Source organism: Ochotona princeps, chromosome 4, assembly GCF_030435755.1.
Source record: "Ochotona princeps isolate mOchPri1 chromosome 4, mOchPri1.hap1, whole genome shotgun sequence".
Lineage (NCBI taxonomy): Eukaryota > Metazoa > Chordata > Mammalia > Lagomorpha > Ochotonidae > Ochotona > Ochotona princeps.
This window is the reverse complement of record NC_080835.1, coordinates 10,902,402-10,930,307: the sequence shown is the minus strand read 5'-3', so window position 1 is coordinate 10,930,307 and position 27,906 is coordinate 10,902,402. Positions and strand designations below refer to the sequence as shown.

At 46.4% G+C, this 27,906-nt stretch overlaps 2 protein-coding genes across 2 annotated transcripts in view; one reads left to right on the top strand and one right to left on the bottom strand.

The window, feature by feature from the left end:
• Nucleotides 1–13,684, top strand: part of DTX4 (deltex E3 ubiquitin ligase 4) — a 31,043-nt gene extending 17,359 nt beyond the window's left edge. The window contains exons 5-9 of the mRNA XM_004585279.2: nt 214–275; nt 1,213–1,365; nt 4,502–4,663; nt 8,674–8,763; nt 11,082–13,684. Of these exons, the coding sequence (XP_004585336.1) occupies nt 214–275; nt 1,213–1,365; nt 4,502–4,663; nt 8,674–8,763; nt 11,082–11,315 (701 nt within the window). The 3' untranslated portion in view covers nt 11,316–13,684. The remainder of the gene's footprint in view (nt 1–213; nt 276–1,212; nt 1,366–4,501; nt 4,664–8,673; nt 8,764–11,081) is intronic.
• A 2,651-nt stretch (nt 13,685–16,335) lies between these two features.
• On the bottom strand, nt 16,336–18,948 carry MPEG1 (macrophage expressed 1). Its single transcript, XM_004585485.2, has one exon. It carries the CDS (start codon nt 18,888–18,890, stop codon nt 16,737–16,739), a length of 2,154 nt encoding a protein of 717 aa, XP_004585542.2. The 5' UTR covers nt 18,891–18,948; the 3' UTR covers nt 16,336–16,736.
• Nucleotides 18,949–27,906: the final 8,958 nt, after the last annotated feature.

Below are 27,906 nucleotides of genomic sequence, written 5' to 3'. Positions count from 1 at the left end.
AACATTTTTCAGTGTATCTGATCCATTGGTTGAATCCTTGGATGTACAGCTTCTGGACACAGAGAGCTAACTGTTCTTTCACATTCTTAAACCCAGTTATAGACTATGCTTTGAACTTGACTAGCAACTCCCCTCTGTGGCCTGCATGCATGACCAGGCTGTTTGATCCATCCCCTCCACCTTGGTCGTCCACTAAGCCTCCTGTCTCCACAGGTAAAACTCCAGAAGAAGTGCTGAAGAAGTACCTGCAGAAGGTCCGGCACCCACCTGATGAGGTGAGTAGAAGGGAAGGGAGGCAGGGCTAACCTCTTCTGTTATTCCAGAAGTTTTCTGTAGGAAACAGGAACTGCTTTCCAGCCCTGACTGGTTCAGAGCTGGTCAGAGCTGGTCAGAGGTGGTCAGAGCTGGTCAGAGCTGGTCAGAGCTGGTCAGAGCTGATGCTGGAATCCAAGTTTTGTGGTCCAGAGCCTCAAGTGCACCTTGCCTCCACCCACCTCCCCATTCTGCATAGTGCTGATTGCTTCTAAACCCCCTTAATGGTCAGTTAAGTCACGGGAACATGGATTTTATAGACTGATGGTTCTCGTGGAGATGATTGGATCCCCAGGGAATGTCAATGGAGACAATGATGGTTGACATGTTGAGGAGGAGAGAGGGATAAGGGGATGCCACTGACATTTACTGGGGAGAGATCAGGGATGTTGCTATCCTACCATGACCAGCAAGGTACCCACAGCAAAGAATGACCCAATCCAAAATGTCTAAAGTGCTGAAGTTGAGAAAGCGTGTTATCAATTTATTTAAATAGCAGCTCCTCCAGACCCTTATAAATCCCTTTACAAAAGTTCCATTGAAGAAAAGTTTATGAGTCTATCAACAGTTACCAATTGTTTTTCATAAGCCATCAGAAGACACTAAGGAGGGATGGTGTATCTTCACAGCAGTCCGAGAGATTACCATTTAGTTAATCAGCCCAAGGTAACATATACCACTATAGGGAATTACTTTAGAAATCTCTTTTGCTTAAAGCAAGACAAAGCTATGCTTGTGTTCCTAAAAGCACAGGCACCCTAACTTGTGGGCTTGGTGGAAGGGAACTCAGAACAGCTCATCTGGTCTCTGAGATCTCGCAGGAATCATCATGGGGTTACTGTGGTCTCCTAGGCCAGGGGAGAACTCACAGCCTCTCTGCTCTGTCCTCTCCTCCCCCAGGACTGCACTATCTGTATGGAGCGCCTCACAGCCCCCTCAGGCTACAAGGGTCCTCAGCCTACAGTCAAGCCTGACCTGGTGGGCAAGCTGTCCAGGTGTGGCCACATATATCACATCTACTGCCTGGTCGCCATGTACAACAATGGGAACAAGGTTAGTGCTGGCTTTGGGGGCTGCTGACCACACGCACACACACACACACACACACACACACACTGGGATATGGATCATGAAGCATGAGGCCCTCTGTAGTCCTCACCCAGGTGTTTTTGGGTATCCTAGATGCATCCCAGACCAATGGGAGTGACAATCTTGGTTATTCTCAGCTCGATCAAATATCCACCTTATTGCCACATTGACCAAAGTCTATTTTTCACCCTCCCTTTGGGCCTTGCTACCCAACTGTCCCAATCTTGATTGTGGCTATCAAAGGGAAGTGAAAAGTTTGACTCATCAGAGTATTGAAAAAAGTGACCCATTATTGCAGCTCCTTGCTAGGCCACTGTTGGCCCCTGGTGAGCCCCACTGATGCTGGTGTAATGGGTTTCCCAGTCAACCTCCCTTTTCCAAGGCTAGTGAATCTTGTTTATGGTCTGTTGTCTTCAGACAACCATCAAGGTGTCCCTTCAAAGATATACACACTTTTGCCACAGTGCACCTGGCATTTCCCACCCTGGAACTCCTCTGTTGGAAGAGGGGAAGGTTGTTTGTGGTGTTTGTCTGTTAGTGGATTGTGAGGTGGTCTCAGCCTGGAGAGCTGATTTCCAGGTTCCTGGGAGACTTCCTCTGTGGCCGTTCTCTCCTGCCAATGTCTGAGATCTTTCTGAGTCATTGGCTTTTCTCATGGTCTCTCCTGTGCCTGGAATACGTGTCATCCTTCTTCACTGTGAATGTGAAGCCTCCTCATCTCTCCAGACCTGCCCTGGAGATTTCACAAATAACTTCCAGCTTCTTACTCATTCCCCAAAGTATCCAGATCCTGGGGACTACTCCATGAGCCTCGTGTCTGAGAAACAATAAGAGGCAGCAGACCCGGCTAAATCCTGGCTTCTCAGCTGCAGGACCTGGGGCAAGATGGTTCATCATCTCTGGGAAGACATTTTCCCTCTGGAGCGTGGAAATAAAACAACCCCTGCTTTAGACTCAGTTAATACTGTTATTATTCGAGTTGATATTTCCCTTGTGTTGTGACTATCATTCTCCCCCTCCCCCTTCATCTTTATATACAGTATAAGTTCCCAACGTGTTAATCTTGGGCTCTTTCTCAGTGTTCCATATGGCTAGGCTTTTAGGGGATGCCAGTCACGGATGGAAGATGTAAATCTAGATCCCACATTTCACTTTCCCAACCCCAGAGCCAGAAGTTTTGGATGGACGTTACATTTTCATAAGTCCTTTTGGATTTATAGGGGTTTGTTAGCACACTCATTACCATTTTGGTGAAAAAAAAAAGCATTCAGCTGAAGTAAGTATTAGCAAGAGATATCTATACACTCTGCCTTTCTTTACATGGTGTCTCCAGAGCATTCTGCCAAATGCCATCCTAGGCTCTCTGCACCAGGGCTTTGAATCACCTGCTGTTCCAACAGTTCCATGAACTGAGTAGAACTTGAGTGGAAGTCTCTCTCATTAGCTCAGCTGAGGATCTCTGTCTTCCAGAAGATGCAGGAATGTCCCCGAGAGCTTTGGTCCCAGCTGTGTGACAGCACAGCGAACAGACCTCTCTCCCTGCCCGTGTGTGCCTGGCTTCTCCTCACCCCAGTTCTTTCCATGAGCCCAGGAATGGGGTTTGTGCTTGGCTGCCTCCCTCCTCTCCAGGCAGCACCTGCCCAGTTCTCTCTATCAAACCACAGCTCTTGACATCTCTGTAGGCAGAACCTCTGTCCCCCTCTCCCTCCTGCAAGCAGGGCCAATGAGGGGTGGTTCAGGGCCTGTGGGGGCTTAGATAGACTCCCCAGCTGTGAGTGGCAGTGGGTCCTTTCATGTTGCCGTGACTCGATTTCTTCTCAGATGGAAGGAGGCCAATGACTTCTTCCTGATTATGTCAGAAATTTAGGCCTCAAAAACCGTAAAAGATGTAGATTCTGCTGTGGGATTTAGAATGTCCTAACCCATGATGTCATTCCCTCCTCTAATTATCTATATAGAACTTACCCTACACCCTCTAGATTATTTTTCAAAGATGATTTAAAGAAAACATATGCACACACACATATATGTATATATATGTATATATATACACATATATATTTATGCACATATCTGCTTTTTATTTGAAAGACAGCGAAACGAAGAGAGTTATCCTCCATCCTCTGATTTACTCCTCAGTTTTTCTAGGGCAGAGCCAGGCTGAAGCCAGGAATGACTAACTCCATCCTGGTCTCCCACACAGATGACAAAGAGTCCCAGTAATTCTTCCCACTGGACACATTTGTAGGGAGCTGGATGGGAAGTGGAGTAGCCAGACTTCACCGGGCACTCCAGTTGGAATGTTGATGTCACAAGTGGTGCGCTAGCACACTGCAACACAATACCAGCCCCTAGGACCGTTTTCTCACAGTCATCCTCTTTTGCTACAACCCATTAGTGTTGAACTCCTCTTGTACAGCAAAGGCTTTCAAACTTGCATGCATGGTAGTCTTCCCCACAGAAATCAGAACACTTTAGATTCTAATGGCTAACCGCTTCCTGTGGATCGTCTCATTTAATCCTCCCAACAATCAGTGAGACATATATTTCCCTTCTCCTAGCTCCCTAAGAAAGCAGAGTGATCCCTTAATTTGTCCAAGGTGGTCAGAAGGGAGAGAGATGGCAGATCTGAGAATCAAAGAGGCAGTTTGACTTCACTGTTCACATTTGGAACCACTATACTTTGAAGCCTCCTGGTTCTAATTCACTGAGCCTGATGTGGGATTCAAGCATCTTTACTGTTAACAGGTTTCTGTTCTCAGCAGCTGGCTGGTTTCCTGCTGTGTATTGCACTCCTCTGCTGCTTAGAGCCTAGATGAATTTGCTGTGTGTGTGTGTTTCCCCACACCAGCAAGTTACACTCTGTCTCAAGGACAGAGATGTCTCATGTCGGCTAGAAGGGCCTTTGAGGGTATTTGTGGAATTGAACTCTTACTGCTTTGGGGAGTAGAAAGGGCCTGAGCAGCTGGGCCAGTTTCAGACCTAATGCTCGTTGGGGTTCATTTTCTCTCCTCTTTGTCTCTGGCACCTTTTGGAACTGGGTGGAGAGGTCATTGTCGACACAGTTTGCAGCCTGGCTCTTCTGGCCTTGCCTTCTCAGGATGGAAGTCTGCAGTGTCCAACCTGCAAGACCATCTATGGGGTGAAGACAGGCACCCAGCCTCCTGGGAAGATGGAGTACCACCTGATCCCGCACTCCTTGCCAGGCCACCCAGACTGCAAAACCATCCGCATCATCTACAGCATCCCCCCTGGCATTCAGGTGAGCCCACCCTCAGGGGTAGACTTTTGAAGTTGAAATTTTTGCAGCTAAAATATTATACTGTGGAACTCTCCTTCCCACCCTTGTCCTCCTACGTGTGCATTCTCAACCCCTCAACTTCCTCCCCAGTAACCACCATTGTTCTTTCTGATACCGCCATCAGGGTTCTTTGTGCATTTGCAACTGACATAGCATCCACCCCTCCTGTTTTTCCACAGAGTGACATTTTGGGCACATTGTTTTGCATCCTGTATTTTTCAATGAATAATACAGTCTATGGATCTTTTCATGTTGGTACAGAGAGCTTCCTCATTCTTTCTTATGTCTGTATAATAATCCATTGTATAAATGTCTTTTAATATATAGTCAACAGTCTATATTTGATGGACATATGCATTGTTTCCAGTCTTTTGCTACAATAAATAGTGCCATAATGCTGCAACCTTATATACACATGGGTGTATCTATCGAATAATTCTTTAGAGGTAGAGTTTCTTTGCCAAGTGATATTTGCATCTGTAATTTGATATATCCTCAGCTTTGATATTTTGTGGGTCTTTCTTGTCTCTTTGAGTCATTAAAAGGCAGTTGTAATGAACAGATTAAAAAAAAAATCCCCCATAGTTGTTATATGTCAGTTTGATCCTTCACATGATGAAGCTTTAAAAATTTTTACTTATTTATCAATTCCAAAAGAACTGGTGAGAGATCTCAGGATGTTATAGGGTGCACAGTGGCTTCATACACTTGATAAATATTTACTAGTTCTCCCTCTTCCTCTCTCCTACTTGTCTTCTACCACTTTTTCTTTTTTTAGAAAAGATTTATTTATGTAATTGAAAGAGTCACAGGGAGGAAGACACACATACAACTTGTATACACACACATTCAGAGAGAGAGAGATCTTTTCTCCTCTGGTTCACACCCCCAAATTACAACAGTGATCAGATTTAGTCCAAGACAAATCCAGGAGCCTAAAACGCCATCCTGGTCTCCCATGTGGGTGGCAGCTGACTAGGTAATTTGGGCCGTCTCATACTGCTTTCCCAGGCACATTAGCTGGGAGCTGGATTCGAAGAAAAGCATCTGGAACTCAAATGGACACTCATATGGGTGCCAGAAACTGCCTCACAATCCAGTCCTTTATCTCTTCTTTAACAAGCATTTCAATGTGGATTATGATCTAGGGATGTTTCAAGTGCTGGGGAAACAATAAGCTACATCAAGTCAGTCCTTGCTCCCTGAAGTTCTCTTTGTAGTGGTGCCAGAAAAACAACAGAGTCAGCAAGCAAATAAATAAGCAACTTTCAAGTAGTGGCAAGTGAGATAGCGGAAATAAAAGAGAAAGGCGTGATTTCCTGTGGAAGAATTAAATAAAAGCTGATTCTTCTTTGAGGGACCAGCCAGCCAGCCGGAGAAGGAAACACACACTTCACTAATCCAACTGCCGAACAAAACATTGATGGGTGTCCTTGATAAAAGCTATGGCAGTCAGTGTAGACAGAGTGGATTCATGAGCCTGTCAAAGCCTCATAAAACTGGCTGATGCTTCCTGGGTGAGGCTTGATTAACCACTGGTTTAGGACAGACACTTGACCTTTCTGAGCTGGATTTACTCACCTGTACTACTGGACACCAAACACGCAGAGCTGAGGTGAGGATGGGGACAACCCTTGCACCTGCACATTAGTCAGGGGTTCCACGTCTGGTCACCAACATCCTTTGAGTATCCTACTTTGTAAGGAGGAAGGCTTCTGTCTGCCTGCCAGGTAGAGTTTTGGAAGACTGTTACAGGGCACTGTGTAGCTGAATGTTGAGAGACATGGAGAAATGGAGGGCATTTTTATGTGGAGTTCACAACAGAGTCTAGAAAGCAGAAAGTGGTGATGTCCAAAGGCAGTAAGAGCCAATGAGTGGCAAAGGGGGTGTGGGGAGGAAACATGGAGATCTGGAACTGGGAAGTGAGCCAAGTTTTAAACCAGGTCAGAGAAGGCCTTCAGCAAGGTAGGCTGGGAGCCACGGAGTGTACTGACCAGGCTTCGGGGAGCCTATGAAGGTTGTTGATGTATGATCACGATTACGGGACACTATAAGATTAGGCTTCGGTCAGGCTAGAGTGAGACATGACCAGGGAAAAGAACTGCAGTTAATCCAACAAGCTGCCGCAGTAGCTTCAGTCAACTAGTGATGGGGCCTGAACATGGCAAGAACTGGAGTGAGGAATTACCATTGGATGTGAGTCAGGAGAGTTCTCTGGAATGGTTGTGAGGTTGGTCAGGGCAACAGGGGTGGGAACACAAATCTACAAGTCAGACACAGCAGATGACATTGACAGGAAGAAGACAGACCAATGCAAGTGAAGATCAGGTGGGACAACTGTCTTGGAACAGGCCCTTTTCCCGTTTCCAAGGCTAAGGAAAAGGGAACCTGCACTCGTGTATAGAGATGGCCAAATACCACCTCTACTAAGGCCCTGGCTCCCATGGGGAACCCCAGCATGTTTCAGGGAAACGCATCCCCCTGTGGTGAGCACGACTGTTCCATAGACTGCGCTCAGAGTTAGCAGCAGGATGTTTGTTTAGCAGCCCAGTCTGGGGACCACACGGATTGGGCTTCTGTGAGGAGCTGAGTCTTTCGAGTGTTGCTTTCACTGCAGGGACTAATTCGCTGGGCAGGAATCCAGGGACTGAGCCAAGGTGGTAATGGCCCTGGTTGCTCACAGCCTTGCTGGGTCAGTGCCTACAGACTGTGAGTCAGCCACACCATGGGCCCCCTCAGGCAGGAGCAGAGCAGTTAGAGCCACTGCTGAAGTTGCCTTTCAGCCAGGCAGCCAGGCAGCCAGGCTTAGTGATAACCATGGCCATGGAAATGTTATACATTTGTAATGATTTTCCACAAATATGCAGTTTCTGTCTGTCTGATTTTGCATCTCCAGGGAGACACTGTTACTTCTTTCATCTGTCTGAGACCCCATGGCACCTGTCTTACCATTCAGGCAGCCACACAATCCATGATCTTCCATCATGACTTTGAAAACTATTGAAACGAGAGAAGTCTTTTTTTAATCATCTGTAACCATTTCCATAAAAGAGAAAATGAAAAATCTATTTCCTTGCAGTTTGGCCATTTATTCACTCATATGTGTTGAGCCAAAGCACGCTTCCTGGTCATCTGTGTGAAAGCTTGGGCCAATTGCCATATGGGATTATCAGGATATACTGGTTGCACCTAGAGGTTTTGAACAGGACTCCATCCCCAAAGCAGGGCTCGGGAGAGCTTAGAAAAAGCAGATGGAAATTTGTGTAGCGAGAGGGGAATTACGCACCATTCCAGGGAGAAAATCGGTTGCTTTTCACAGGTTTCTTAAAGGAACTCGAGGACTATGGCTCAGTTGTGTTTCAGTTTCTTTTCCTCAAAAGCAGCCATGGGTGACGATATTGACATGTTACTGGATTTTTGTGTCACTGATGTCCCAAATCCACATTGTTTAAGAAAAAAATGTTAGACAAGGAAATCATTCAGAAAAGTTTGTCATCTGCCTGGGTCCTAAAGTGTGAAACATCCAGAATTTGTGCCCCAGAAAACCTGGGCTTTCAAGCTAGCAAAGCCACTGATGTAATTTAGTTCTCTGGGAATTTTTTTTTTCTTTCCTCAAGCAATGGATGATGATGACGATGATTAAACACAAAAGTATGATGATGCTAAGATCAGACATTTACTGAACTCTTCCTAAGCACCAGACACGACACACATTTAACACTCACAGCAGTTCCAGGAGGCAAGTATTCCACATCATTCCTACTGAAGGAATGGGAAGAAAATTCCCAAGGGAGGGCTCCAGGTAACCCAGCTTTAAGTCCACTCCCAAGGATAGCAAAACATGTGTGTTACATGGCTATCACACTGCTATTCCCTGTGCAGATTCTGTGCTTGTCATTACTGTCATCATCATCCTAATTTACTCCACTCATCAGAAGCGTTTTGATAAAATGCCCTTGCTTCCTTTTTAGGGGCCAGAGCATCCAAATCCTGGGAAGAGTTTCAGTGCCCGTGGCTTCCCACGACACTGTTACCTTCCAGACAGCGAGAAAGGGAGAAAGGTAAGGGCAGAAGGTGTGGGGTTTTCTTTGCATGTTCGGGACTGATGTTTTGCTTCCCACAGTGCACTGGGTCTTTTTGAACTCTGGGTGCACACAGGTGATGGTTCATGTTTGCATCTAATGGGAGTAGAAATCCTTTAGCAGATGCATGGAGACAGGGCTTTGGGGTTCCCACCCCCCAGAGATCATTGACAGTAATCCTTCTGTTGTAGGAACCTTTGCCTAAGCGTTAGTCTTACAGGCTGATCCTGGAGCTAAGACCAGGGATGATATCTGGGAGCGTGTTCTCGTCACCTGGTGGCGGAGAGGCTCACGTCTGTCTCTGCAGGACAGCTTCCAGCAGCAGCACCCGACTCCAGTTTCTTGCCAATGGAGACCCTACAGGCAGGAGGTGACAGTTCAAGTGTTTGAGTTCCTGCCACTCCTGTGGGAACCTGGACTATATCCCCGATTCCTGACTTTGTTCCTGTTGCTGTCCCAACCCTGGCTACCACAGGGATTTAGGGAGCGAGACGGCAGATACGAGGTCATTCTCTGTATCTCTTGGCCTCCTTTCCTCAAATTTTCAAAGCATAAAAAGAAAAAGGAAATATAGAAGTAAGGCCTCCTTCATCTAAACAAGCGCTATCACTGGTCTGACAACACACTGAAGTTATAACTGGTGCTAGGTTATTTTCTGCTTCTCCACTTGTGCATTTCTTGGGTGTTTTTCCTCAAAAGGTCGAAGGGAACAAGTCATTGAGTTTTTGGAGTCTGAGGGCTCATGATCAGACCTTAGTGGTTCTGGGAACCCTAACATTAAAAATTTTTAAATATGTTCATGATTGTATATATGAGACCAGCAAAAACAGTAGGTTTTCACAGTCTTTCATAGTCTGAAAAGGGATAAGAACATCGGCCTAAAGGAAGCTCTGGGAAAATGTTGGACAAGACGTGTGTTTTAATTAGCCCTCCTTCCGAATGTCGGCAACAAATTTGAGCACCCTTATGTCTCATGCACCTTGCATGTCAGCGAGTCAGGTTGCAGAATAGTGTCTTAATCTCAGCATTTTAGAGGCTGAGAAGTAGAAGATTGAAGCACTGTCAGTGAGGGCCCATTTCCTGGTTCCCAGATGGTGCCCTCTTGCTGGGTTTGGACACAACCCAAGGGATAGAGGGACCTCTAATCCAACTTGGAAGTGCTCCAGTCCAACTTATGCAATAATAATCACCTCTCAAAGGACCTGTTTCCTAATATTATCACCTTGGGGGTAGGGATGAGGATTTCAACAGCTGAATTTGGGAGGAACATAAACATTCAGACCCAGTAGTCAGCTCCAGTCAGCTCCATGTGTCTTCACTTCCTGAAACCCCACTGTGATCCTGTCCCTTTCCAGGGAATCAGGGTGAGGGCCAAAAAAGGAAATTTACGTGGACATGTGGAAGCCTGATTAAGAGCCCCTGGAGGCTTGTTACTGCAGCGCAAGCTGTGATAGACCTGATGGCATCAGATGCGGGTGGGGCCCGAGTGCATCATGATGGGAGCTTGAAACAGTGAGAGAACTAGTAGGGATGGTAGGCCAATGCATGGTGCCCAGCCCTGATGCCTCATTGCCTTCCACAGCCTGGTTTCTGTGTCGGTACCTGCTCCCCAGCGCTTGGCTAAATGACTCTGCTGTGTGGTTCTACAGCTAAAACTGGAGTCCTGTTGCCAGGGGCTGCCCTTCCTGCAGGGCTCCCTCCATAAACTCCTACAACTTGTTACAATGTGGACCTCAGCCTTCCCCTCCCAGTCGCTCTCCACCTTACTGCTTCATGTCAGCATCATCCCAGGACCCTGACTGTGGCCTTTAATACAGAGGAAAGTGTGGCAACAGAGTATAGACTTACTGTTAAACCAACCCAGACTCAGTCCTAGTTTGACTGTTAGTGAGGATTGGCAAATAGCTGTGTGCCATCAGGCCTCCGGTGTCTAATACATACAGAGCGGCAATAATATCTAACTAGGTGGGCAAAACATTGTGTTCATGAGAGGAACATTGGTAAGCTAGGAACTGTTGTAGCTGTCTGTGGTTTGGAATACTGGACTCACATTTATTTACTGAATGCTCACACTTTTAGAAATAGATCATAATAAATAAGAAAATGGAAGTGACAAAGCCAAGACTCAACTCATGGTCACGTGACTACACATTCAAATGCCTTTCCCTGCCACTCTGTTGCTTAGGGCATCACGACACGGACAGGAGTGGGACCCTAGGAAGGACACTGTTGTCCAAGGGAAAGCTTTCGAGCAACACTGACTTCCCACCTTGGGTCTCCCATATTTGCCCCACTAGGTTCTCAAGCTGCTGCTTGTGGCCTGGGATCGCCGCCTCATCTTCGCCATCGGTACTTCTAGCACCACGGGGGAATCAGATACCGTCATCTGGAATGAGGTCCACCACAAGACAGAGTTTGGCTCTAACCTCACTGGCCACGGTTACCCAGATGCCAATTACCTGGATAACGTGCTGGCTGAACTGGCTGCCCAGGGCATTTCTGAGGACAGTACTGCCCAGGAGAAGGACTGAAGCTGGAAAACTCTTGAAGTAGGAGGGGGCCATGGAGGGCACACAGGGAGGAGGGTCTAGGTGCCATTTGGTACCATGGCCTCTCAATACCCACTTCTCCCCTTCTGTCTTGTCTCTAGCCCTCACCCCTCTCAGTCCAGCAACCAGGGGGAGATAGACTGAATACAGTGTTGTCATTCATGAACCCCATCCAATACAAAGGGGGCATGAGATGAAGGCCATGCTGGGTTGGTTCCCATGGAGTTGGTGGTGCTGGGTAGGAAGTAAGCCTCACCCCCTCCACATGCCCCAAGCAAGGGCATGGTCAGCACACACAGGGGACAGACCATGCAAGGGCACTCCACACCCCAGCCTACGAGACCCAAGGCTCCTGGCCTCAGCTAGCTTTCTTGCTGCTTCCACTCCACATGAGAGTGGAGTTTCACTTTTCTCTCCTCCACAGGAGGCAGGGAGCTCTCACTGTGCAAGGTTGGGGAATGAAGGGGTGAAACACTCACCTGTTGTAACGTCAGAAGTCAGATGCCTCGGTGTAGAGTGAGGAAGCTGTTCCTGCTGTGAGGGTCAGAAACCTCTGGAAGCCGGATCAACTCTCATCATGGTCCTTGGGCTTCTCCAGACCCTCCCCTCCTCCTCACACCTCTGAGGTGGTTGGGCTCTGGGATGCCTCTCTGGGTTGGCATTCCACAATGCTGTTTCTAGCCCCTCTCTGATCAAACCAGAGCCTACATCCATTGAGCATCTGAACTGTCCTCAGGGAGAGGAGCCTGTAGCCTTCTTCCCAACGCATCCCAGACCAGCTCAAAGATTCCATGAGTTTCATCAAGTCACTGTGACTGGAGCCCATACTGGGCTCTGTGCCATCTGTGTATGTGTGTGGGTGTGGCAGAGCCCCATCACAGTCCTCATTCTGTCTTGCATGATGCCAGACTCTGGTTCTGAGAAGGATTGAGCAGTTGAGTTGTGGTCTCTTTGTCCACTCCATCCCATCATAAGCTTAAACCTGGCGGATACAGGACTGTGCTGGAGGAGATGTGATGAGGTGATGGGACTGGATCAGAGCTAATTCCACCCAGTCCTTTTTACCATGACTTTGATGTCTCTCCATCCAGCTTTGCTCATTAAAGCCCAGAGATGGTGCTGGGCTCCATAATCTATTACACACTGACTTGGAGCAAACAGGAAGCCTTGTTAGCCCATTTCTAACTGGTTGCAGTTCCATTATGATTTGGTCCAGGTTGTATCTTCATTGTGTCCCCAGGCCCTAATTCCTCCCACATATGCCTCTTGCCTCTGATTCTCCTTAAAGAAGAAATTGGGGATCAGAAAGGATCAAGAAGGGAAACCCAACTGCCCCTTTGATAGTGGGTTCTTTGAGCTATGTGTCTGGGGAAAGTTCCTCTGGATGCTCATTTGAATTTATATACCTCATGTTCTGGAGGTTTAACGTATATATATGCATATGTGTTTCATAGTATTTGAAATGATTTTGATGCTAGAAAAATTAAAGCAAAGGAACCTTCAAAATGGTACTGGTGTTACAATGGGAGGCCAACTTCCTGTTGGGCTGATGGCTCTTCTGGCCCTGGTGTGGCAGTGCCTTCACCGGAGGATCACCCTGTTCTGGAGGACAGGACACAGGGGTGTTGAGCCTTCTCTCACTCTAATGGGCTGTTTATTGACTGTACAAGAGGGAGCTTCGTTAGGAGGAACCATTCCTTCACCAGCAAACCAGTACCCAGATCCTGAGCTCCCTGCACCATGGGGCAATTTCTGGCCACAATTGACAAGGAAACATCTGAATCGAGTGGAAGAGGCATTCCTATGGTGCTTGATGCCACGACCACATCCTTGGCCAGCTTATCAAGTGTCGAAGATTGCTGGAGAGCCTCGAGGTAGGCTTAGTATCATGCCTATCTTCAACACTCCTGGCTAGAAAAAAAAAAAAAAAAAACAACGAGGCACTAGGACGTGGGGAAGGGAAGAAAACACACATTGACTGCTAGAAACAGAGCCTGGGGGAGTGGCTGGCTCCTCTGCATCAGCAGAAGAAGGCACAGGTGGGGAAGGAGCAGCCAAAAGAGACTGTGTCGGAGGGTCCGTGCAGCAGTGGTCCTAACCACTTTGAGAGTTTGTCTTCATGTTTCCAATCTTTCTGGGGTGTGGATTGTGTCTGCGCCCTGTTCTCTCCCTGTCTGGGCATGCTCAGTAGGAGCTACCTCATCCTTGTGGCACTGTCCCTGTGGGACCTGTTATACGGAAGAGATCCACAATTCCCTCCCAACACTGGGCTGGGCAAAGGGCATATTTTGTTCCTTCTCTCGTGCCTGCCTGGAAAGGTGTGGTCTTAGTTTCAGCTAGAATGCCACCAGCAGGGCCCTGTGCAGACTACTGTGACGCAGGACATTGTCCCACCAGAAGCCCTGCTGTGCTCTCCTGGCCCAAGTGGTGGATTCAGTGCTGTTCCTTCCATGGTCTTAGCACCAGCAGCATGGCTTCACCCTGCGCCAGTCCCCAGGGATGGAGAACAGGATTGGAGACCAAACTTACCGATGCTTATCCATTGAAAGGTCAGATGTGTATCTGTGGTTGTATGTGCCTTTGTGTCTTCATTTCCCTCCTGCTCTACCTTTTTTTTTTTGTAAAATCTGGACTCTGTGGTTTTATAATTGGTCAAAAGTACTCGTCCTGGTATTGCACTGTGATGTGCATGAAGAGGATTGAGGGGAGGCCCATGTGGTACAAGAAGGGCCCCTGTGCCCCCTTTCCTTATCTGTGGTTGCCCAGCATCTCAGTGGGAGTTTGGGGGCGGGGACAGATGTATGTCCTAATGTGAATTGTTCTGTTAACTGGTGTGTTTTTGAAGTCCTTGGTGTTGCTCTGTGAGAGGACATCGCCACCTGGTGCTCTTGAGGTGTATGTGCAGAACAATAAATGGCAAATGAACAACCGCAATGTACTGTTGACCTTCTGCTTTCTGCAGATGCAGGCACCTATCTGTGCAACATTGGGTTCCCTCTCCGAGTCCATAAACAACCACAAGTCTTTACACTGGATGCTGGTGGGGGAGTCCCTTTCCTGTATTTTAACTTTCTTTACCACCCACAAATCTGATCTGGCTTGATTCCTTGTCCCCTAATGAAGTAAACCACACACATGGCAGAGGAAACGAAGAAGACATCTTGGGGGAACACCACTCTAAAATCACGAACATTCACTTTTTAAAAAAACCGTTTATTTGAAAAGCAGAGGGAGAGGGAGGAGACAGGACATCTTCATCTGCTGGGACACTCCACAGAGGGCCACAATGTCCAGGACAGAGCTGGGCCATAGCCAAGAGCCTGGAACTCCTTCTGGGTCTCCCGTGTAACAAGGGTTCAAGTACTTGTGCCATATTCTTCTCCTTTCCCAAGCATATCATCAGGGAGCTGGATCAGAAGTGGAGCAGCTAGGACTCAAACTGGCCTTCCAACGTGAGATGTCAACAGCATAGGCAGCAGTTAACCTGCTGTGCCACAACATCACCCCCAGAGATTCGCTTCTTCAGGGCCCCTTCACCTGACTCAGGTGTTCGCAGGCTGGTTTTTTTTCCTAATACATGTTCAGTATGATCACCATGATACTAATGAGAACACAAAAATAAAAAACACACATAAAGCCACCTGCACCACCTGACTTTCTCTCCATTTCTCATAACCCACTGGGTGTGGATTCTTTAGAAGCCAGGATGAATCCTTCCACAGTTCCCAGCCCAAGATACCAAGACTCAGAACGCAGAGGCTCTGAGCTCCCCCATCAAGTTCCAACTTAGCAGAATGATGTGGCAAATGTTGCTTTCAAAATGATGTACATTTGGCGTGCTCCCTTGTCCCTATTTTAGTTCATACTGCTATGCTGTTTGGTTAGTAGAAATGCTAGTATGTGAAAAACAGTCCTTTTTTGGTGGGCAGTTAGTACATTAAAGGTGTGGGAATCATTGCTTATATTCAGTATTCTTCAAAGAAGTTACTGGAAAATCAGTATTTGCCAGAAAGTGGTTAGCTTGCTTGCAACATATGCAACCACTCCAAAGACCACAGAACACCCAGAGGTTTAGAACATGTCAGTGCTTACAAGACAGAGTTAAATGCTCAAGTTGTAGAAATCCATGACCTTGGCCGGGCCGCCAGGAAGGCACGGCTCAAATTCTCTATATCTGAGTTGGAAATTAAGGAGTAAGCCGTGGACCTTACTTGCAAGTATTAACACAGAAAGAACGAACTATCTTTCAGGGACAATGTAATTCACTAATCATGTTTGATTGGAGAAGTAAAAATATACAATTTTTTAAATGTTGTAGAGAAACATTAATGATGTAGAAATACCTAACATTTAGGTGAACTAGGCATTGAAATTAAGCAAAAGCCTGAATGTTTCCACATGACACTCCTGGCATCCTACTGGATGCCCCAGGGAACTCAGCTTGAAACGAGTGAGTGGTGCGGGCTGCCTCTTTTGGTTTACTTAAAAACATAGGCTGATCATGGCAACCCCCTTTTTGCTGGGGGAAAAAGGTAGGGTGTCTTACTGCTGCTTTCTGCTTGGCTTTAATTTTCAGGATGGATGTAACAGTAACAATGTTTGATTTCTTGTGTGTGCGAGCATGTGGGCATATGAGGGGAAGAGAGGCAGCAGGGGCATTCCTAGAAGAGGAAAGAATATTACACTGTAATTCTTGATCTTTCCAAGTCTGCCATTCCTCTTAGTGTCCCTTTATGATGAGCCAAGAGAAAGATCCATTAGTTGGTTGTGAACACAAATCCTAACATCCCCTGAGCACCAAAAAATCTCTCCCGGCTTTTACCTTTGCTGACCCCTCGTCTTCTACTCATCTATCCCCTTTGATTATAATGAAAATCTATGTGTTAAAATATTTTCTGAGGATCTGACAATGAGAAGTGAGGAGTGATCTGGCCTGAACAAGTCTTCCTGGTGGAGTGAAAGCAACAGAAAGGGAGTACGCGTTTAAAGGCAGAAATTCCTGTGGCTTTCAAAATCGCAAACCAGGCAGGCCACAGATTAAAATCACAATTGCCATATCCAAATGTCACCATTCCCCCTCTTATTTTTTACATACAGGTACCCAGATGAAAACCACTGGGGACACACATACCTGGAAAGGAGTATCCCCTTTATGGATGAGTCCTCAGGGTGGATTCTGCTTTAAAAGCCACTGCAGTTCCCTGTCCCCACCCACCACCTTGTCTGCATGGCTCCATTTATTTCCTGGCACAGAGATCTAAACAAGAGGTTACAAAACCATACCTGCTTTTGGTTGCACTTGCCTCTTCAGGACTTAGCAGGGCAGAAGTAGAGAGAGAAGTGAGGAAAGACAGACCTGAAGCTGTGGTTACAGAGAAAGTAAAACACTTCACACAAAGAAATTTAAACTGAGTTGTGCTCCTGTTCCATAGCAGGGGTGTTTCCACTTGGGGTGATGTCTGGAACTAGGCTCTGCCTCTCATCGTCGATCGTCTGGTATTCCTTCTTCTTGTACTTCCGGGTGCCATAGATGGCCAGGGCGATGACAGTTGCCAAGAAGCTGGTGACCGCAAGTGTGACACCAGCCGCTGCCCATCCTGACAGACCGTCACCTTCCCCATGGATGTCCTTCCTGGCCCTGCGCAGTTCCAAAGGCTCTCCTAGCCGCCACTGCTGGGTCTGAGGGTCTTTAATCCAGGATCTGACATTCTCGGTATTGGTCACTATGACGGTGTTGGTGGCAGCCTGACTCATGACAGGTGGCCGTGTGTAAGGCGGGAGCCTGGCGGGTGGCAGGGGCCCTCCAGTGAAGATCCCAGCTTTGACACAGTAGGACACTTGACACTCGTCGCTGATGAGGGCCAGGTGTTGGCTGAAGCCCCCAGGACACTTTTTCAGGGAAGGTGCGCCTACATCTCTGGAGGTTGCAGGATCTGCTAAGGGGTTTCCAGCTTCGCAACTAAAGAACCCTCCAAAGGGGACGAGAAACTTGTATCCCAGCTCATAGTCCTGAGAAACACACACTTTGAGGCTTCCAAAGAGCTTCAGTTGGTAATAGCTTGCTGGGCATGACTGTGCATTGGTCATGGGGTTGATGCTCTTACTGCTGAAGAGGCCCCCAAAGAGCAGCCCCGAGTTTTCAGGTACTTGGCCATTGGACACACACCAAAAAGCCCGGAATTCAGCCCTGGCCACCCGAAAAACATCTTCACACACTGTCTTACAAAAGATGAGGACCTTGCACTTGCGCTGACACTCCAAGTGGTTGTGACCCTCCTCTTGGATCTGGGTTAGAAGGTGGACTGGCGAGTAGCCAGAGGGACAAGAGAAGTTGCCAGTAAGTGGATTCTTCTGCTCCAGGTTTTGGCAGAGGACATCAGCGTCACTCCCTGAGAGCTGTGTGCATTCCTGATAAACCCCACCAAAGGAGAAGTTGGTCATTTTCCCATCACAGGAGCCATCATCCATGTTGGCCTGGAAATTGAAGTTGGGCGAATTAACATCTGTGCAGCCAGGGTAGGTGTTGAACATGTAGTAGCGTCTCACAGCCATCTCCACTACCTTAGACAACTTCTTCACCAAGGGGCCCGGCAAGTCAGGCAGCATGTCAGGGCTGATGAAGAAGTGCAGGGGCAGCCCAGCACGGTCAACAGCTACCAGGTGGTTGGGAATGTTTTGTTGCCAGGTCTGGAGGGTGATCCCGGGGTAGAAAGGAATCCCTCCCAGGCTCTGCACCCTCGAGTTGGTTCTGTTGGAGAGGTAGCTCTTGGTGAAGCCACTCTGGGAAGTGTAGTTCTCCTCAAATTTGAAGTTCACAGTGTTGAGGAAAGCAGCTCCAGCAGATGCGGTCAGGGAGACCCGGTTGTTCCGACTGTCCTCAAAGAAGGAGGACATTATGTGGTCCTCCTGGATGAGCGCAGCCCCGGCATCCACACTGGTGATAACGTGGGTGCCATAGTTAAGGACCAAGAGTTCTGCCAGGTAGGTGGCCATTCTCGTCTGGTTGTTCTCCAGGCGGTCAGCGATGTCTGTGAGTTCCTTCCTGAAGGCCCTGCTCAGTCCTGAGTCTGGGTTGATTTTGGCTGTGTAGACCAGGTTTCTGACCTGAACTCGGGTGGTTATAGCTTGATCCTTCACCTGGAGCGTCTTCACCCTCTGGAACTCAGAAGAGAACTTGCCATTGATTTTGGAAAAAAGAGAGAGCTCCGCATTGATGGAGTAGGAATTACTGCTGTGGTAATTTTTCCAGGATTCCAAGATTTCTGAGTTCAGCTCCAAGTTGCTCTGTTTTTGAGCAATGGTGAAGATTTCATCTGGAATGATGTATTGCCCATCCTCTGTGGTCCTGCAGTTGGCATAGGTCAAATTCATCACCCTTCCCATGTCCACATTCCGCAGGTTATCCCAGCCTCCTCCGGGCAGGACTTCAAGGACAGGGAGCTTCAGGGCTTCCTTGCATTTCTGAAATCCAGCTCTGTCTGTCTCCCCAGGAATTGTCACCGCTGCTGCCCAGGCTGCCACAGCCCAGAAAAGGATGGCAATGCTGAAGTTCTTCATGGCTCAAGCTGCCTCAGCTACACACCACCCCAAGGCAGGCAGGGGCGAGTAGGCTTGTTGCAAACTGAACGGATTGAAAAGAAGGCAGTTACTGAAACAGACATTTCAAGTTCTCCTAGACGCACCAGTTCCTCTTTAGACAGAATTACAAAATGAGGAAATGAGAGCCAGTTGGAATGCTACCGCCATGAGGACTTCCAGAAATTTTGCTCTATGGGATAGGCAAACAGTTTTGTGTCCTTAAGTTCACCACCCTAACTGTCCCCAACTCCTGCTAATTACTCTGTACCCACAGCGAGCCCCCAGAAAAACAATGACCCCATGCTTACCACTTCCTCCAGCAGAAGACGTTGGATCTGATTTTTGTTAACTCCTTTGGATTTGTTTTGAATTCTCTCTGACTGCTTCAAACTTCAGTTTCAGTTTCCTTTCTCTGAAAATGCAACAGGGAGTAGCAACATCAACTTTGTTGAGACAGCCCACTTAGACTACAGCAGTCCAGAGCAGGTCAAGACCAGTCCTGTGCTTTCCGTTCTCATGGAGATGAAGGCTGCTCCCACAGCAGAGAACAACAACAGCCCTGGACACATATCCCATGGCATTTCAGTGTTATAAGCCCTGAGCATGGGGCTTTGGAGATGGTATTATTTGGAAGAGCTACAGGGATCCAAAGAGGATTTTGTTTGCCTTATGCAAGATATGTCTACATTGCCTAAAGAATCGACGGTGGCAGCAAGCCTTCCTACACTGTGTTGGTGCCTCTTTTCAGACGAAGGTACTCTAACCAAGAAAAGCAGCACATTGTAATCTAGATTTTGACTTACCAAAAGCAGTCAGTGCCCAAGAAATAAAAGTGCATACATCTGCCACATTCGAGGTGTGTTCATGCCGCAGTTTCCACGCTGTGAGGGAGGACAGATCCACATCATCCATCCACTGTGAAGTCTACACTTGACCAGGAAACCAACCTCTGCACAGGACACTCTGGCTAAGTTTGTTAATCAGCTAGGTGTAAGTGTATGCATTCACTGTGATGCCAGAACTTTAAAAAGCAGAATGGAATGTCCTCTAGTATTTAATGTAAGTGTGTGAAAATAGCTGAACATTTCTCTTCAAGCTGATTTGGAGATAGTTCCTCAGAATAAAAATATGCCCATTTTGTACAATATTTATTTAAAAATCGTAATTAAGAGAAAAGGAGAGATGGGGGTGGGGAGGAGCTTCCACCTGCTAATTCAGTCCAGAAATAAGCATAACTGGTTCTAGGCCTGGCAAAAGCAAAGGATCAGAAACTCCATCTGGGTCTCCTTCAGAGGTGACAGGGCCCAAACATTTGAACTACCTTCCACTGCCTTCCCAGACACCTTGCAGGACAGTTGTGTAGAGGTGCTGGTGATTTCTTACCCTCTGTAAGATCTGAACTAGATCCTATTGGAAACTCACTCACCTGAAATGAGAATGGAAACAAGGTGAGACAGACAATTGTGTATTCAGATGGTCCTGCTTCTCTAAATTACAAATCTTTCCCTATTTTTCTTTCTTCTTCCTTCTTTCTTTTCTTCCATTCATTCCTTTTTATTCCCTCCCTCTCACTTCCTGCTTCTTCCTTCCATCCTTCTTTTATTTCTCAACCTTCCTGCTCATTTTTTATCAAAGGAAAAAGAGGGCAGCGTAGGGGAACTGAAAGAACCAACAAAAGTGGAACTGTATGGCATTCTTATGCCAAAATATCTTGTAGCCTAGTATTACTTCGGGCAATTTGGTGAACATGGTAAATTCTTACGCTATCACATTAATAAAAAGGATGACACATTCACATGACCCAAAATATACACAAACAAGTACAACTAGTAGAGTGTATCCTAACCCACTATTAGTAGCCATGGATCATTTCCAAATTTTTGTCCCACTTTTTTTGCACGTGTTTTGAATTTTCAACAGTGAACTTGTCTGTCAAGACACATCCTAATTGAAAATAAAATGTGTAGCTTATGTAACTTTGTAATAATAAAATTAAGTTTGAGAACCTACTAAATATCAAACAATGAGGAGTACAAAGTAATCATTGCTTTTGTACTCAGGAAATAATCACCCAGAATACACCTAAAAAGCAAAAGCAGCAAGTTATTCCAGAATGTTCGTCTGCCCAAAATGATCCAAGGTCTGTGGATAGCTGAATGCAAAGAAATTTTCATGTCAGTTAGCGAAGCAACAATGAAAATGGAAGTGCCAGTGATGGCAGTTTAGGCTCGATTTGAACCTTCATGCCAGGAGCAGAAAGAACAACTCATAATGCTCAGGAGTGAGGAAGTGCTGGCAAGGGCTGGAACAGTACCGTTCGCCCACACCTTTCCTGTCCTGCTCTGCTCACCAGCAATTTCCTCTGCTCTTTTCTTGTCCTGAAATGCACAAGTGACCGAGTAACCGCTCCAGATGGCTGCCCCGGAGGACTGAGGGCCTGTGGCTAAAACCTCAAGGTTACACTGTGAAGGAAGGAGGCAGCTCTCCCACAAAGACAGGCACCTGCACTGCCCAACGGCGATTTCACTTCCTCCCAAACAGACCAAAGGGAAGTCCCAAGGCAGCTTTCTTTCTCACTTTGAGCACGTGTGAGCCTTCTGACACCATCCTCAGGGGGTGCTCATGTAGCTCACACATGAGGCTCAACTCTGTGTGGGCTTGGCCCTGGCCCAGCTGCTTCCCACTTCTGCATTCCGCCTGTGGTCTGAAGCGAGCGCCTGGCTAGTGTTTGCTGGGACCCCTTCCTTTTTTATTTGAAGCAGGAATCCAGGATCCTCATCTGTTCAGTAGATCCGATCACAATAACTTTTATAAATACTGGAATACATTTTGTTCTGGAAAATGTAGGGGGTACCAGTGAACACAGCGATCTTTTCTGCACAGGTGCTTCCTTGCGTGATGTTTTATAATCACAAATGCAAGAATGCGAGAGTTTCTGATTTCCTCTAATCCGGAGGGTAAAATTATGAGGTTTTACTGAAATCTGCAGATTCCCATTAAAAGCTAAGCCGGAGTTTGCCAGCCAGAATCACTCTATTTCCCTTTTGTATTAGTACTTTTCCCTTCCTCTTTCATGCATTCTTTCCCTATCCTTTTTTTTTCCCCTAATGAACTATTTCCTTTCTGCTTTTCCTTTCCCTTTGGAAGACATGTGTCTGTGACTCAAGGAGTGTGCTTCCGATGTGACAAAGCAGAGGTTTGTATTATGGTGCAGCAGGTTAAGCTGACGCTTGCCACGCTGACATCCCATACCAGCGAGTGGGTTCATGGTCTAGCTGCTGCACAAAGGAAGATGGCCCAAGTGCTTGGTTCCCTGCCATCCATGTGGGAGACATGGATGAAGTCCCATGCTCCTGGCTTTGGCACAAACCAACCCTGACTGTTGAGACCATTCTGGGGAGTTAACTAGCAAATGCAAGATCTTTGTCTCGCCCTCTCTCTCCATTGCTCTGCCTTTCAAAAAATAAATGCTTGAAGAAGGAAACTCCAGGGGCAGGGGCAGTGACAAAGGAGGTTAATCCTCCGCCTGCAACACTGATGTCACATCTTGACACCAGTTCATGTGCCCACTGTTCCACTTCCCATCCAGCTCCCTTCTTATGTTCTGGGGCAGCAAAGGACAATGACTGAAGTACTTGGGCCCCTGCACTCATGTAGGATATCCAGAGGAAACTCCTGGCCGTGGATCAACTAAGTTCTGGCCATTGCAACCATTCAGGGAGTGGACCAGCGGACAGAAAACCTCTCTCTACCTCTCTTTCTTTCCCTATGTCTCTCGTTCTCTCTGTAACTCTACCTTTGAAATAAAAATAAGTAAATCTTTAAAAATCAGAGGTTCACCAAACTCCTTTATCCAATCTTCTCCCAGTGACAGATCTTGCCATCATACCGATGGGTCCTTGGCCCAGGTTGACTTTGTCCACCTCTTATCCTAGCAGGAACAATGTCCTTGCCCAACTGGCCCATACCCAGAAAGAGGGAGATCTTGCATCCACTGATCCACTCCCTAAATGGCCTCAACAGCCAGAGCTAAGCAAGGATTATGCCAGGAGCCTGGATCTTCACGCAGAGTTTCCACAAGAGTTGCAGGAGCACAAGTACTTGGTTCTTCTGCTCTTTCAGGTGCTTTAGCAGAGACCTGGATTGGGGTGAAGCATTCAAAACTCAACCTGCACTCAAAGGAGATGTTGCCTTCACAGCAGATGGCTGAACCTGTCTTACCACAACATCAGCCCCCATTATTAGTTATTTTTGTTCAGATTTACTTTGATAATTTTGAGCACACTCACTGGGTTTAGCTTCCACTACTTGCAAAGCAGTACTTCCAGGGTCTCAAGGACCTGGGCCATCCTCTGCTTCCCAGGCCATAAGCAGGGAGCTGAATCAGAAATGGAGCAACTGCAACATGAATTGGTGCCCATATTTGATTCCAGTGCTGCAGGCAGAGGGTTAGCCCGTTACACCACTACCCCAGCCCCAATAAACATTTTTATGATTAGGAATACACTCTGAGGGCCTGGCGCCATGGTCTAGCGGCTAAAGACCTCGCCTTGAACACGCCCGGATCCCATATGGGTGCCGGTTCTAATTCTGGCAGCTCCACTTCCCATCCAGCTCCCTGCTTGTGGCCTGGGAAAGCAGTCGAGGACAGCCCAAGGCCTTGGGACCCTGCACCCACGTGGGAGACCTGGAGGAGGTTCCTGGTTCCCGGATTTGGATTGACACAGCACTAGCCGTTGCGGTCACTTGGGGAATGAATCATTGGACAGAAGATCTTCCTCTCTGTCTCTCCTCTTCTCGGTATATCTGACTTTGTAATAAAAATAAATAAATCTTTAAAAAAAACAAAAGGAATAAACTATAAAAATAATAAAACATATAGTAAGTATACCAGTAGCATCATTGTTTATCTTACTGTACTTAATGGAATGTACTATTCTTTTACATTGCTGGCAGCACCTGTGGGTGTGTTTACACAAGCAATACCACAAAGGGTGGATAATATGTATCATTACAGTTTTATGGTGGCTACAATGCTAGAACAGCTGTGCTATCACCAGGGAATAACCTTGTAGCTTCATTAAAGTCTCATGGACCCACCACTGTGTCTCTGCTGCCATTTATCAACACGCCTTTATGCAATGCATGATAGCGCAAGCAAAATGGGACACAGTTTGGGAAGAAAGGAGGGATTACCACAAAAGTTGACCTCCTGATTGTAATAACACCTTTCCTTGCAGGCAGTCACAAAAAAGAATCAGAAAAATAGAAGATTAATAAGAAAGAGAAACAAGTAAACATTATGCAAAAAAAAAGTAGGATATATTTATTTCAAATTCCTAGTTCACATAAAGCCAGATTGGAGCTCTGGAAACAAGAACCAGGGCCTCTCGCTCTTGGTTTTCTCCAAGCCTTGGTATGCAGGCAGGCGTTTCTGTTCCTCCTTTCTCTTGACCTCCAGAGTTTTAATTCCTGCCTTGCAAAATGAATGCCTCACAGGACAATCAGCATCTGGCCAGGACTTTGGACCCTTGGTTTCTCTTCCTCAAACTGCCGCTGACCTGTCAATAACAATTGATGAGTCATTTCCCTCCCACTGAGTTTCTGCTTCCCCAATACAAAACAAGAGGGTTCCTTGTGGTCCTCTCTGGGGTCCACGATGCACGGTCCAGGATCCTATGTCTCAGTTACTGAAACCTGCTCCAACTAAAAACTACAACTGTAGGTTTACTAAAATAGTTAAATTGCGTTCTGTGGAGCCGTGGTTTACAAAATTTCCCATTGGTACGTTCTGTTGATACTTTTCCTCTGTGGTTTGTAAATTGTTCCTCTGGAGCTCCTTTCCTACTGAAAACACTTGCTCTGAGAAGCCAGTTTGCCCCGTTGTGGCTTTTTGCTTTGCCTCAGCTAAGGCCTTACACTGACCCAGTGTTTGTATTGGGGGGGTCAGTGTGAACTAACACCTCCTGTATATGCGGATTCAGACCTTCCTGATCTCCCAAGCACATAGGAACAGTAGCCTCGACAGCCTCTCATCGCCTGCCACCCCCATCCTCTGTTACTAGAGCTACATTTGTCTCAGACAACCCATTAGCGCCCACTGACAGTACCAATTTTGCATATTTTCTTTTTGGCACTCACGTATTTCCCCTTTTAGGATTTTAGCTTGAGTCTTTGGGTCTGCCTGAATACATTGGGGTGGGGAGTTTCCAGGTGTCAGCTTAACCAGCTAAATTGTTTTTAATTATGGTTCATCTTTTCATAGATAGAGTTGATGGTCCACACAGTTTGGGATATCACAGCTCTGAGAAGGAACTTTGCTGTGATCACACGCTGCTGCAAATCAAATAACACCTTTATCGAAATCCAAGATCCTTTGTCCAGAAGTAATGACTGTTTTTCTTATGAGGAAAGCTCAGGTCTTCAAAGAAGTCTGTCCTTCCTTCTACTTTTCTTGCTAGGAAAATGAAAAGAATGGCACAGAGCAGGAACGGATTCTGCGCAAGTCAGGTAGAGCAAGGAAAAGATGAAAAATGTTGAATCTTAGATGAAGAGCAATTTGGAGACTGTTTTTACTGACAGTTGCTTGTTAACAAGAGCCAGATCTTACCCTTTTTGCTTAACTTTCACAGTGTGTGATAAAATGAGCGAATTCTTCGTGGAGAGAAAAGTGTTTGATGAGGACGTGAGGAATTAGGAAAAATCAGTTCTTGCGCTGTCACTCCCATGCAGATTGCATTTTTTCCTCCGATACCCAATTTATTCACTCATCTAATTAGAGAATTGGATTATACCTGAGGGTTATAAACATTGTTTTGGCCCTGGAACCTATATTTTCAAATACAAGCTTACACAGAAGCTAAGATATAGAATATTTAAAAGAAAAGCTGCCTTGGTTGAGCAGGAGACCATTTCTCACAGCCATTGACATAGCTTCACTCCCTATACAGAATCCTGGCATTCCCTGCAATACTGTCTGAAAGTTGCCACTTGGAACCTTGTGTTGGTGTTCCCTGCAGTTTAGGCATTCTAATTAGGAGAAGAAAAAGGAAACTTTCCCTAGCTGTAAAACTCCAGAGAATTCAGCTGCCATAGCATGATTTCCCTGAAAACAGCAAGTTAGCTGCCAAACTATGAAGCAGAAGTTCTCAGACTGTGCTGCACGCATTATCCTTCCTTCTAGAACCTTTCACCTCCTTTGGACTAAGTTGTCAACAAGCTGTGGTCAGCTGGTGCGTGGTCCATGGAAAGATTGCTGGGCTGGAAAGGATATCTTTTGTTAACCAGCTGTGAGATATTCACAAAGTATTTCACCACTTGGAGCTTCAGTTCTTTATTTGTAAACAGGAGAACAGATAAACTCATCACAAAAGGTCATTAACACCCCCTAAAAATGGTCAGAATTAAGATCAGCTTTCCTATACCAACATTTCTTGGGCTATATATCAGATATTATTTGCTTTGGCATGGAGGTGAGTCTAATGGGAACACGACATTGAGTAAGAAGCTTTAGACAAAGGGAAGACGAGAATACTAAGAGAATTTAAAGGGGGTCTTGACCCAGGGGGTCATAATGATCCTCCTACATGGAGGGGCAACTAGCGGCACACAGACAGAAAAACAAAGGTAGAGATGGAGACAGACGTAAGAGAACAAAGAAATACAGAGACAGAGGAGAGAAAACAGAGACAGTGAAATAGAGATAGAAACAGAGAGAGGATGGAGAAGATGGGTGGAGACCCTGGAGATAAGTGTAGTTTGAGTACAGTTAAAATCACATCTGTGGGGTTTATTCTGCATTGTATATACCTATGATCAAGGCTGTGGACTGCATCCTGAGGACAATGTAACAAATGAGGGGTTTTATTCAGGAATGTGAAGATCATAGGGTTTCTGTTTTAAAAGATCCCTCAGTATACTCCGGAGGGATAGTGCCACAGGCAGTTTGTAAATAATAATAATAATAACAACAATAATAACAGTAATAATAATAATAATGCCATGACTGGATGTGGAAGAACAGGACACACTGTGTCTGGAAACTTGAGTTCACAGACTGCTGATGCCAGAGACCGAGGGCAAATTCCAGAAGCTTTGATCTGCAAGTGGGCATGAGTCCAAGAGCAAGGCTCAGGCCTTGCCTTGCAGGTTGAGTGTCTACAGTTGAGCCACATGTATGCTTTAGGGTGACCTTGAAACAGTCATGGACTCGCTTCTAAGTACCTGGACCACACAGTTGCTTCCTGATCATCAAGCTTTGGCTGGTTAGCATCAATATGGGACATAGCTATCCATGTTTGTGCCACATCACTTCCTGTAATTTGACTCCCCAGGCAGTTCAATAAGAGATTGAGGCAGCAAGCCTTCTAGGTCGACCTCCTCCATCATAACCTTTATCTGGTGTTTGTCTCTTTTCTTATTTTCTTAATTGCACGTCATATCTTCTCCAGCCCTGTTCATGCCACACAGGCCACAGTAAAATGCCATCCAAACACAGCACCTGAAGAGGAAGTATTGCCTAGAGCAAATACTACCACCAGTGATCTAAGACAGAGTTCAGCCAAATGTTGCCGCCAGCTACTGAAGACAGGATTCAGCCGTGTTGCAAGCACAACGTATCTTGGAGTCATTACCTTGAGTTTTGCAGACGGCAGTTCTTGCCAACAGAGTAACAAACTTTCAGTAGACAATATTGTAGAGTACTTACACAATTTCTTTCTACTGTTCTTGAATATAATCCTTGCTTTCCTAAACATACTTTAGAGCTTCCTGTGTGGGAGCAAGTGGAAGTCATGTTAAAAAAAATCCACCAACAGATTGAAAAGTTGCTTTCTTTTACTTTCTCTTTTTGAGAGCAGGAAAAGTCAGGTCCTGGAGCCTGGCAGCTGGAGGAGAGCGGGGCTCCTGTGGGTGGGGAAGGAGGGCCCCATCCCCCCGCCAGCGGTCTCTAACTGCTCTGACTCAAGGCAACATGTCTCTCATTTGTTAAATTGTG